Source organism: Buteo buteo, chromosome Z (genome assembly GCF_964188355.1).
Source record: "Buteo buteo chromosome Z, bButBut1.hap1.1, whole genome shotgun sequence".
In the NCBI taxonomy this organism is placed as follows: Eukaryota; Metazoa; Chordata; class Aves; order Accipitriformes; family Accipitridae; genus Buteo; species Buteo buteo.
The window spans coordinates 39,311,422-39,324,632 of NC_134204.1; the positions used below are offsets into that span (position 1 = coordinate 39,311,422).

General features: G+C 36.2%; 1 protein-coding gene across 1 annotated transcript in view; it reads right to left on the reverse strand.

Moving 5' to 3' along the window:
• PCSK5 (proprotein convertase subtilisin/kexin type 5) overlaps positions 1–13,211 on the reverse strand; it is a 256,481-nt gene that overhangs the window by 15,256 nt on the left and 228,014 nt on the right. Inside the window, exons 25-27 of the mRNA XM_075021033.1 lie at positions 12,262–12,304; positions 11,294–11,436; positions 9,255–9,455 (exon numbers count right to left, since the gene is read on the reverse strand). Of these exons, the coding sequence (XP_074877134.1) occupies positions 9,255–9,455; positions 11,294–11,436; positions 12,262–12,304 (387 nt within the window). The remainder of the gene's footprint in view (positions 1–9,254; positions 9,456–11,293; positions 11,437–12,261; positions 12,305–13,211) is intronic.

The following is a 13,211-nucleotide window of genomic DNA, read 5'->3' on the forward strand; positions in this document are numbered from 1 at the left end:
TGCTTAGTTGCTGGCTGGGGTTAAACCATGACACCTCTGTATTTTGCAGTATTTATATATAAGCTATATTTACATATAGGTTAATAGTCATTTAATTTAGGGAGTGAAGAGCTAGAGTTACAAAGTAATTTTAAAATACTGATTTTATTTGCCTGTAAGTTTCATCCTTCTTGAGGAGAATGAGCATTTTGTTCTGCTTTTCTTAGCCCTTTTAAGTGTGTGGATGCAGATATCTTGTAGGGCTTTCTGCAATAGCAGGTCCTGTGAGTTTAGATCCTTTCTGTCTCTTGCTGACATATTTTCTATGGCCTTTTTCCCTGCTAAAAACCTGTTTTCTACATTTCAGGTTACAACATGCTGTTCCAAGAGGATTCTAGTCTGTTTAAGTGCCCCTGAGTGTAGAGGGCAGGTCAAGCCTCTGTCAAGCCTCTAGATGTACCTAACCATATAGCACACAGGCATTTTCAGTTTGCTTATCCAAATAATCCTCAAAGTAACTTGCTGGTGACCATGCTTACTCTTGTGAGATGCAGAAATTGACTGCCACAATATTTTTTTGGAGAGCCTACTCCTTAGCTTCATGTTTTTTCCTCACTCTTCATTATTGAACAAAACCTTAAAGAGTGTCCTTTATGTCATCTGTAAGAATACAAGGATTTGTCCAGAAAAGCTAGATGTTTGGTGTTAATATATTTTTTGTTTTCCTGTCCTTAAATATGCAGACTTTCTCTGTTTTTCTGCTCTTGAGGGAAGATCCCCACTGGCCTGCAAATCCTAACATTTTTCCCTTTTAGAGACTAGTCATTTGGTACTCTCTGAAAAAGAAAATTGAATAATTGATGATATATTGCACAGTATTTTTTTAATTAATGTTTTTCACTTTGTCTCTAGAATCTTGGCTGAAAGAAAGACCATCTATTCCTGATGTCTGCTTGCCACTGTACATCCTCCATTCCTCCATCCATTGCTTTGATAAACCTTCAGAATTTTTCAAGACAGAGTTCTGATTTTCCCACTGAAAATGTCATTAGCCTTTTTCTAAATATGCAGCAAATAACACAAATTTTCATTTCCCTTTTCAGCAGCTTTGCATCCAGCTACCTTACCCTGGCTTATGTTTTATTTTTTTAAAATCCCTACTGAGTAGTTTTAAGTGCTGTAATTTAATACCACTTATGTGTGTGGAGAAGCAAGCCAGAAATATTATTGAAGTATGTGTTGCCAGGGGAGAAGGACCTTGATCCTGGCAAGAGAGTTGGTGTAATATAAAAAATAAATAGCAGGAATGTAAGGTTAAGCAGAGAAGTTGTTAACTACTGCTGAAGAACGTTTAAACGAGCTCATTGTTTCAAAAACATTTCAAGCCTTACAGTTAAAAATAAAGATCTTTTTTGGTGAAGTACTTTTTATTTCCATTTAATCCTTGCCCCTTTGGCAGCATTTGCTGTTTTCTGTAATATTTGCTAGTCGCCACCAGAGGGGAATGTACACAAGCAATTGGGCTTCTGATAATTGGCACGGGAGAAAACATTTAAGTTTCCAAATACAAGCACTTAAATGCCCCAACTTCAGTACTGACAGAAGAAATCTTACAATTAACTTTTTTTTTTTTTAATTCTGGACTCTTTTAATGAGTTTTTCCTGTGATAAAGCTCTTACTGACTGGAAATAGGCTTTCATTTACTAAAAAAACCACCCAACACACATTTAGAATAATGTGAAGCTTTTAAATGTAATTTTCTTGCATAGCAGAAAGTTCCCCAAATGGGCAAATGTGATGCAAGAGATTTGTTTATGGAAACCTGTGCACACTACTTCCAATAATGTAACCAGAACTTTCCAAAGAATAGCCTTACAAAGCTGAAAAATGATCATGCAAAATGTATTTCCTTGGTCTTTGGACTGATGATAAATGGAAAGCTTGGAAATGACTGGGTTTAGCTGTTGGGCTGTATTATTTTGCTTTCTACTAAAGGATGCCATTCTGTACTTGAGGATCCAACAAGCTTTCCTTTAAAATTTCAGTCTGTAGCTCTTACGGTTGCAAATGAAACTTGTAAATGTAGAAGCCATAAGTCTGTGATGTAGAGTTGTAAACCACCCATATTCTAAAAGTGGAACATTGACTCTGAAAAAACACTGCATTCTATTACTATACTGTTCTGCTCTTCTTTTTTTAAAGGCCAAAACATATGAACTATTCAGACCTACTGAGCTGTTTTTATCCTTACGCTTATATTCTTTTTAGTTTGTTTTTCTTTCAAATGAAAAAGCCTTCTATTTAAACTCTATTCAGGCCAGAATCTGACTCAATGTCACATTGATTCTTGTGTCTTTGTCAGAATGAGTAACAACTTTGACGTACACCCAGCTAAGTCTCTCCTATTCCTTTCTAGAAACTGAGAAACTGAATCACACTAAGCCATTTCTTGACCTAAGGTTTACTGCAGCTCTGAAGCTACCATAGTGCTTTTGTCCATTCAGTCTATTCAAGGGATTATCAAACTGGAAGGGTGTGGGAAGATGGAAAAATATATTTTTTTTTCTGTTTTCTTTTCTCATTTTGGCTTGTGCAACATGAATGAGACAATGGCTGAGTTTCTTGAAACCTAGTACTGTAAGACTTTAACTGTGACCCCAAACTGAATTAACGAAAAAATGAGTGAAATTTTAGCTCAATTTAACACAATGTCCCCTATTTCCTTTCTTTTTGCTTAAATGATCTTACTTTGACCTCTCAGAATTTTTCAGTCTGGTTTTAGAGAAAGATTAAATGAGTCCTCAGAAATATTCAGGGTGAAAAACATAAGTCCATGTGGAAAGAAGTGTGGTCCTCTTGACACACTCACGACTTCTTCTGGAAAATGTAAAGTTTATTAACAAAAAACAAGAAACCCTCTACAAAACCTGAGGACATATGAGCAGAGATATGGTTATATTTAAAGAGACATGCCTTTAAATGTAATAGCATTTGAAGTACCTTATAGTCCCTCCTTAATTTCATTTAAAACCACAACTGCATTATAAGAGTTCTTACTAGTATATAGTTATCCTCTTTGTGCTGTCCACCTTGTTCTCTCTACCTGCTCTTTATGGATGATGGATCTTTATGCCAGCTAGTGCAAACAGTAAGTGTTCAGACTGATAAAGGATGGTTTATTTTCTTCATTTTAAATCTTGTTTATTCATGCTTTTCTATGAGTAAAAGGAGGACTTAAGAACTTGCATTTTAAAGTTGCTATCAAAGTAGCTCCCTGTGTATATTTGTAATACTCTTAGCTTCTAAACATTGACTTCTACAAGGAGAGTATTTTTATAGTATATTTTATTGTTGGACCATGGCACAATTGCTGCAGTGAGGAATGCAAAAGGAAACGAAGTACCATGGCTGTTTGTAACTGCAAGCTTATTCCTTCTAGAAGGTGACCTGCCTAGCTTTTACATTGTGTAGTGAGATGTGATTTGAATGTGATCCAGTTGAGATGCTACTTAGATTTTATTCTGCATGTGGCACTGGCCTTGCAAAACTGATACAGCCATGAACAAAACCACAAAAACAGGTTACATATCTCTATGAGGTAATTACAATTACATAGACACGGTAAAACATAATGAAAACAATATACATATGTAATAAAATACTAGACCTATCCCATTTTGAAGACTTATGTAAACTGTAAATTTAAGGAGATTTTAGGAGTGCTGAGAAGTAAATCACAATCCCCAATAACCATTCATTCCCAGTCTGGTTATCTTGTAATAACCATAGTATTACTTTACAAACAAATAGCTAGAATATGAAACTGGCATGCCTAAGAACATATAGGGTAATGAATCATTTTTCTTGCCTCTAGCAACCCAAAATTTCATGAATGGATGATGCTTAAAAGGTCTCCTAACTCTTCCCATGATGCTCTAATTCTGCAGTCTAAATGTAATAACATTTTCACATTCGGAAGACTATGTATCACCTGTTCTCTCCTGCTGATGATTTCTCTACAATCTTCCACCCACACCATTCCTTTTTTTTCCCTTCCATATTCTGAGATTTTTATACGTATATCTGCATAGCTGCATTAAAGTCCTTTTAAATAATTCTATTAAAGCCTGAATTGTTGTTTTCTCTCAAACAGTACATTTTTACTGTTTTTGGTTTAGTCCGTATTTAGGAAAAGGAAAATAGGCAAGATGGATGCAGCTGGTCAATGGCTGCTTGTGGGAGGTTGCTCTTACTATTGGGGGTGATATGTAACAGTAAACAGAACCAGCTGCTATTTAGCTGTGTAATTTACTACAGCATATATTATCTGCATGTAAAGAAGCACATATTCCATTTTGAGTTTGCATCAGAAACAGACCTCATTCCATACCCACTTTTTTCCTTTTGTACTCTTAAGAAGAATGTGGTAGACTAAACCATGTAACCGAGGAATGAACAAGTTTTTAGGGTGCGGTATTTACAGTGAACAGGCAGAATGAAGACCTGACCATAACTTGCAAAACATCTAATCCAATTGAAAGGGTGTGTGTATTCACTTGGTGAATCAAGCTTACACTAGTGTGTCTCCTGGCTTCCAAAGTAATTTCATCATCTGGTACATGAGATAAAACACAGATGTTTCACGCTAGAAACACAGAGCTCAATCTCCTTTTTTTTTTTCTTTTTTTTTTTTTTGCACTTTCTTGGCTTGCCCTGTCTTTCTAAAAAGCCTGGATAACAGACATGGTCTGTTTCATTATTTCAGACCTGGATATAACTTATTAATGATTCCTGATATGAGTTGAACTGTTTGCCCAGCAAAGTATACCTCCACAGTAAATATAATTTTAGAAAGTTGTTTTTTTATAGAATGTTTTGGTTTTTGGGGTGTGTGCTCATAAAAATTCTGATCTATCATTTATCCTTGCATAAGAAATAGACGTGAAAGCTTAACCATGGAAAAAAAGTGTATTCCACATTCACAAAGGTTTGATCCTTACCTAGATGGACTAGTCTCTCAAACTGCAAAGAAAGTCAGACTCTGTGGTGGTTTCTTCATGACAGGCTCTGATGTGCTGCCCTTTAATTTATGTTAGCCTTGGAACCAAACAAAACAACAGTCTTTATTTCCCCAAACTCACTTTGTTCCATACTGCACATCAACACAGTCACTAAAACCACAGTGGAATCCACTGAATCCATGTGGCTGGAAGAGCCAAAGAGAAATGGCTTCATTATTTGTAAATACAGTTCAAGGTCTAATACCTCAACTCTCTGATAGTAACATTTCTAAAGAAGAAGAGTAAATAGAAGGCTAATGTGGTAAAAGCTGATGTAAACTACTGGATTTGGAAATTTTGGCTATCTTCCTAGTTGTGTTGTCTTTCTGCATTGTCTGGAGCAGGGCATGTGCTGAGGATAAGCTTGGTGCGATCTCATCTTCATTCCCATGACAGGGGCGAGGTTGTTTATTTCATACTTGGCCCCCACGCCCAGCTCAATCCCCCGAAGTGGGAGGACTAATAATTGTCTGGCCTGCATTCTCTAATTAGGTTCTTTAATTCAGCCCACTGAAGCTCAGAGGCAGCTCTGCCATGGTGCTGCACCAATGTAAATGTGTTGAAGACACTAAGCACCCAGTGGAAGAAGCATATATTGATAAGCAGGCAGAGAGGATGAGAGCCAAAAGCCAGATTTCAGCCACAGTATTGCCCACACTGGGCTGGTGAACAAACATGGAACTATTCTAATATCCCCTGCAGAATGGACAAGCTACTTGGACCATGCCCATGCTGCATGACAGGCTACCCTCAGAAACTGAGTTTGACAGCAGATGAGATGGAAGATCCTTATATTTTGCTAAGAAGAAATAACTCTGGAGAAAATCAAAGTAGCTTTAAAGAAGCTAAAGAACAAAAAAAGTAAACTGGGATAAACCATTTGGAGATCTGTCCAGAGGAAGCAGTGAAAAACTTGGAAAGGTGCCATGACTTTGCACCCATGTATGAAAGAAAAAGTATTTTCTCTGTCCCCATAATCTTTTTTAAAATAAGTAATGGAAAAGAGGAGGCCCTACAGAAATGGTTAAGAAGATCTGGAATGAGGTCTGTTTCTGATGCAAACTCAAAATGGAATATGTGCTTCTTTACATGCAGATAATATATGCTGTAGTAAATTACAGCATAGGCCTAGGGAGTTTTTCTGTACAGGTATGCCAGCCAGCATCCTCACTGTCAGTAAGTTTCAAGGAGTACAGATAGGTTTTCATTTTGTCAATTCTTGTACTGATCCTACAGCACTGTTGAACAAACCAATAAAAGGCAGTGGTTGCTTCTCCTAAATGTATTCGTTTTCAGAAAGCTTATGACAATGAGGAAAATAATTGTAACAGATTGTGAAACTCTGTTTCTTTTTCTTTTTTTTATTTTTCTTCAAAAATTATCCCCATATTTTGAAACATTATCAGGGTGTGAAATGTAGTGCAGTCTCTAACTAGAACTACCCTATTGGTGTGATGTACTGCTAGAGTTAAATGTGATCTTGTCCTGCTTGAATCCTTTTTTTTTTGTAAAGGATCTTCAGCATTGTATGAGAATTTCAAATATAGATTGCACAGTTGGAAATCTGGACTCAGCTGATATTTGCCTCTTGAATGCATCCTCTAAAGAAATGAGTGAAAGAGTGATATTCTAGCCAAAAAGTCAACCATTTAGATTTTTTTGTTAATTAGCAAATGAAAATGATTGTTATGAGAACCAGTTGATCCTACAGTATCTGAGCAAGAAACCTCACAAACTGTTGATAAATGTAGTTATTCAGGGTGTAACTTCAGTAAAGATACTGACAACTTCATTAACATTTTGACTTGAAGGTTACTACCATTGGAAGCCACCTGGTGAGAAAAGGCTCAAGATACCATGAAGTTCAACATCACTTTCTCAGCAGTTACATGGCACAGCTGCTGCCACACTGTGGGAATCCTAGCAAGTCTATCCAAGAGAAGGTGAGGAGCCTCCAGCCAGGTTCCCTGGGCTCCCATCACCAGCTGCAGCAGGAATTCTGTGACTTTGGAACAGTCATTAATGTTCAAGCCAGTACAGGTCTGAGATGTATCTTACAGTCTGAAATGCTCCTAAGTAAGATGTATTTTAACTACTGAGAGGAAGGAGAAATAGTATGCAAGATGGAGAGAAAGAGGTTTCACAGCACAGCAATGCTAATATATACAGAACCGCTTCACTTGCCTGCTCAAAAAAAAAAATAAAAAAATTGATAATGAGTCACCTTATTTGATGACATGAGGAAAAGATAACCAATAGGTAGACCAAACTACAGATGTGCTTTGTCCATGGCATTGATGTAGAGTCTTAAATTGAAAACTGCTTACTCATATAGATGAAACACAAGGAAATGCATGGAGAAGACCAACTTCCTATTAGTACTTCTCCTTTTTAGGTCTCTCCAATCTTTTTCTGAGGTGAAGAAATGTTATTTCTTTTGATACAACGTTTCTCCATAGGTAGGCAATGAATAGAAATGGTCAATATTTTTTCTGAAAATATTTGTTAGTATATTTTAATTTTTAATGCAAGGTCATACAGATCTAAGGATAGTCATTCTTTGATGTGTTTGAATCAAATAAAGACATAGGAATCAGAAGAAAATTTGTACTTGATAGAAAAATAAAGCTGGAAGGGACCTTAAGTAATCTAGTGTCTTGCTGCACTCAATAAACGTCTCTGTCAGATGCTTTTCCTGTGGTCTTAAAGGCCACTAGTGATGGAAATCCCCAAATCTCTCAAAGATTCTACTATTACTCCATTATTCCACTTGAAAATCCTCTTTTTTCCAATACCAAATCTAAAACTCCTTTTCTGCATTTTGACTGCTATTTACCACTCTTAACAGAGACCCAATCTATTCCATTCTTTGTGACTGTGTTCCTCTTAGCTTTCTCATTTAGTCCCAAGCCACTCATTTATCTCAACATTTCATTGTAAATAATTTTTTTCCCTAGATTTCTGGTAATCCTCACTGTTTCCTCTCTAATCTGTCCACTTCTTTCCTTAAACACTGTGCCTAAAACTGAATGTATTATTCCAGCTGATGCTTTGTCACTATAAAGAGAGTGAAATGATTACATGCCACTGACTTTTCTCTTTGTTTACAGTGATCAGCAAAGCAGCTATTGAAAATCCAGAGGAAATTTTACCCTTTGTTGGAGGGTATGGTGTACATACAATTAAAAAGTGCCACTTGCAATCCTAACTATTGAGATTCCACGTGCTGCACAAGTTTCACTTGAAAAGAATGAATATTCATAGCAAATGAGATTTAATTTGTGTGATTGGTACTAAATTCACCATTAGCACTGCCTCATTTGGTAACATAACCTATTCAATTATACTTTATATAACTGACATAATGGGAAAGACAAATATTCTACTATGCACTTTTCATTTAAGAATTTCTTAAGAAATTTTTGATAGTACTGGGATGCATTTGAAGATGCTTATGAAGGAAAATAATTTTAAAAATGAATACAATTTAATACAAATCATTCCTTTCAACGGCTTTAAATTTTAAAAGCATTTTCCTTCCACATGCCTTTTTTTTTTTTAACAGAGAATTGTTTTTCTGATGCTATATATGAGGGCACCAATAAAGAATCGACTATTTTGTGAAGATTGTGGAAATGGCCAAGGTAGGACAAGAACTCCAGAATGTAGTTCTATAGCCTGTGTTTGGTCCCTTAGATGGTGGCAAATGCCTACACTGGGGGGAGAAGGGAAAAGAAGAGAGCTTGCTTTTAAACACACACTAGACACATGCAGAGACGCATATTTGATTTTCTTCCTTTTCCTCCAACTTACATTCACTTCTCTGTAGGGAATCAATAGCCACATAGCTGGTCTAAAACATAGCCTAAAAGGCTCCCCAGTACTTTAGATAAGGAACTCCTAGTACCTTAATCCATTATCTAACTTTTTCATATTTTTATCTTTTTATCTTTTATTTTTAAATTTTTTATCTATCCAGATAAGATAACTCCCAGATAAGGAACACCTAAGTTGTATTAAAATGTCATGCTATTTGCAGGAAGTTGAATTTCACTCTGTGAAACCAGTATTTTTGGTCAGTATATTTTTAAAATGACAATGAGTTTGACGAAAGTGCAGTTTCACTCAGGCTGCAAGATCTTGATATCCTCTTTCTAAAATCTTTAGCAGTCTTCAAAGAAAAAGAAAAGATTAAGGGATCTGTTGCAACTTACCACTCCAGAACTTCCCACTGGGTGGAGAATTTCTCGGATTCAGACACTGCCCATGAAATAGCTGGAAACTGGTTTTGCACCCAGTACAGTTCTGATAGCTGTACCCAACACACGTTGCACAGCTCCTGTGACAAGGTTCGCATTCTCTAGAGATGTCATCAGTGAAGAAGCCATCTCCACACTCAGTCACACATGTTCCATCTGCAACAGAAACAGTGCCTGACATCATGGTGTCTACTGACCCCTGTCAATCCTGACAAGGAGGTACCTCAGCTATAGCATCTCTCTGTCTCCAGCAAGAAATGGTTTCAGAAAAAAAAAGAGTATATAAGAACCCATGAAACCTTTTGTAGCTATATAAACTCTAATTTTTTAGCATAAAACCTAAATTCTGCTCAGTTGCTTTTGCAGACTTCATGAACTTCAAACCAATCTGCACTTAAATTTATATCTAGGTCGGTTTTAATCCACATCCTAAATCCTGGCACATACAAATCTTATGGAAGTCCAAATCTGGGTAAAAAATGTTATGGCTGAATCCCAATGATTATACTGGCCCAATATAAAATTTAAGTTCAAAACTCCCTAAGATTGTTAGGTATATAAAAATTTTGAGGATTGGCTGAATCTCTAGTTTCTGGTGAATATAGAGCTAAACTCAGGTAAATCTGATTCAGTTTAAGGGTTGGCATACTGCAGCAAAACCCCTAGAAGTTGTTACACTGATAGCTTTTTGAGCTTCTTCCAATTTCAATTAAAAAAAAGGTAGACCACCAGCTCACCTCAGGTTGTGATCACAGAGATTTCCATGAGTATGATGCTTTTGTACTCCACTACCAGGCACCTTCAGCAGGCAATGCACAAGAATACCATAACCTCAGGATTTTCTGCGATTCATATTTGACACCATGTCTGAACTGGACCTGCCTGATTTATGGCTTCATATTAAAGCTAAGAGATTCCTATTTTTGTGTGAATCTGATGTGGAATTTAGTGAGTTTAACTGAGCTCATTTCAGAGCGTTTAAGACTTGTTACTTTATGTGGACTTGAAAGTCAAAGTAAAACTTTGCAAATTTTTTGCAAATAGTAAGGAAACAATTTCATATCTTTCTGTGAGTTAAACCCCCTCTCCTTTCGCAAAGTCTGAATAAAATACAACATTTTTTATGTTTTCCCAAAAGAGTGGAAATGCACTGAAAACAAACAAACAAAAAAGTACGAATATGTAATTGTCCTGATTTCTGCTGGACTAGAGTTATTTTTTTTCTAGTAGCTGGTATAGTGTTACATTTTGGATTTAGGATGAGAATAATGTTGATAACACACTGATGTTTTCAGTTGTTGCTAAGTAGCATTTGTACTAAGTCAAGGATTTTTCAGCTTCTCATGCCCAGCCAGCAAGAAGGCTGGAGGGGCACAAGAAGTTGGGAGGGGACATAGGCAGGGCATCTGACTCAAACTAGCCAAAGGGGTATTCCATAGCATGTGATATCATGCCCAGTATATAAACTGGGGAGAGTTGGCCAGCAGGGAGGATCACTCTTTGGGAACTGACTGGGCATCAGTTGGCGAGTGGTGAGCAATTGCATTGTCCATCACTTGTATATTGCATTATTATTATTATTATCATCATCATCATCATCATCATCATCATCATCATTATTTTCTTCCTTTCTTTTCTATTAAACTGTCTTTTATCTCAAACCACAACTTTTACTTTTTTTCCAATTTTCTCCCCCATCCCACTGGGTTGGGGGGGAGTGAGCGAGCAGCTGTGTGGTGCTTAATTGCTGGCTGGGGTTAAACCACAACAGTAGTCAAATATATGAGCCCTTTGAACCAAATGGCATCATTGGCTAACATAACCACCTTACGTTAATGCAAAAGACCTGATTCTGCAAAGTGTTAACTCCCCTCAGCCTCCACTGTCTGCCATAGAAGAGATTAATGAATTTGAGAAGTTGGGTCCAGACTCCTTCTCTAAAGAAAAAGTCTGAAATACTTTTGTATACATGCCATACTTGGTACTTTGCTTACCTGAGAGATAAAAGCCTTCCTTACATGAGTCACACTTGTCCTTGTCACAGCTATCACAGTTGCTAGGACACTCTCTACACTGCAGAGAACTTTCATCTCTGTAAGTATTTTCTGGGCAGTATTTAAAGCAATGCTGCTTATACCTGTAAGATAAAGTAGAACATCATTAGTAAGTTTCTTTTGAGGTCATTGAGTTTGTTTTCTTTATGTTTCTATGTACGGTAATGGTAAAGCTCTATTCTCATCCTAATGAACAGAAATGATTCCTCTAATGAAGGATTCAAAGTGTCTTTGTGGTAATGTTACTTATTCAACTGGTAAATATTAACAAGTCATGTTTTCTAATCTCAGGGTTCTTAAGAAAAACTAATTTGATTTTCTTTTTAAATGCAGGCACAAAAATGAATGCATGCTTAATTAGAAATTACTATATTGTGTTTGTAAAGAGCTGTTTGCTTGTAAAAATATATAATCCAATGCCAAAGATTGTACAGCCTTTTTATCAACATTTTCTTTTTGTCACGGTAATTTTTACAGACATCTCTTAATTGTTCTTCTTTTCCCTCTGTTTAAGTTAAACTTTCAATTAATCTATGTATTTTTTCCTTTGCTTAACCTCCTTACATTTGTAAGTGTTTCTGCTGAACTGCAAATACCAGAACTGGATGCAATATACTAAGAGCATACTAGCTGCAAATCCAGAGGTACCGTTTAACTTTTAGACCCTTTCTGTTTCAAATTCCTCTCTTCACATATGCAAAGTTCACATCAGTCCATAAGTTAAAAGGCCTTGATAGTGAGCAATTGGCTAATTTTTCAGCACTTCCTGAGGCTTTTTTCTGAAGTTACTCTTCTGAGAGGCAGTACTTAAAAGGAATGGAATAATGTATACAGCACAGCTCTATGTAGTGAAGCATTTTTGCTTTAGAAAAATGTATAGTGTTGAAAAGCTATACAGCTATACTTACATATAATAGTCCTGAATGCATGTTATACACATTTTTGGCTCACCTGAAATTAAAAATGTGAAATTATGTGAATAATATTCAGAGTTAAAACCAGAATGCTAAAAAGAATTGTTGCTACACCATTTTTTATATTAATATTTCTTACGTTAAAATCACTACAGCCATAACTAGAACATTATTATCTCTGAATCTCTGTTTACATTTTTTTGAGATAAACTATTCCACAGTCAGGTTCTGGCCTGTATTTTCCCAGTGACTTGTTACTTTGGAGTCCTCAGCATAAGGTACCTAGAAGGTGCTGAGTGCTTAGGAAGTGCTGGTCTGAAAAGCAGAACCTTCCCAGGAGCTTAGGTTAGGCAAAATGAAATCTTAAAGGGAGACTCTAAGTTAGCCAAATCCATAGTTTCACCCTATTTCTTTATTTTTTGCAGAGATAAGTTAAAAATATTTGACACCTATAAAAGCAAACTTTTCAAAAACATGTAAGTAATCAGTTTAATCTTAAAAATCCTGAGCTAGACCAGCACCTTTCTGTATGGTGGTGGTGGGTGGGTGGGGGCTTTTGGGTAAACTCTCTCATGAGAAAATTAATTTTTGCATTCAAAAATTTTGTTTCATGAACAGAAAATTTCAAAAGAAAAAACTTAAAACTTACAATGATGAATATGGCTTTATGCTCACACGAAGAGAAGAATATTTTCTGTAACCTTCCTTTATCTTCTATTAGCTTTCTATTTCTTTCACCTTACTCAAATATCCCAAAGGGAGCAGAATGGAAGGAAACAGAACAACCTGGGCAAATGTATTTATAAACTGTTCTACTACGAAACGCCTATAAATTATTTTTGATATTAATAGAACTCATAAGGCAAAATTTTCACTGAGTCTGTTTGAACTGTGTCTACAATAAATCACACTTTACACATGCAAACTTGTTAGGCAACATGCAC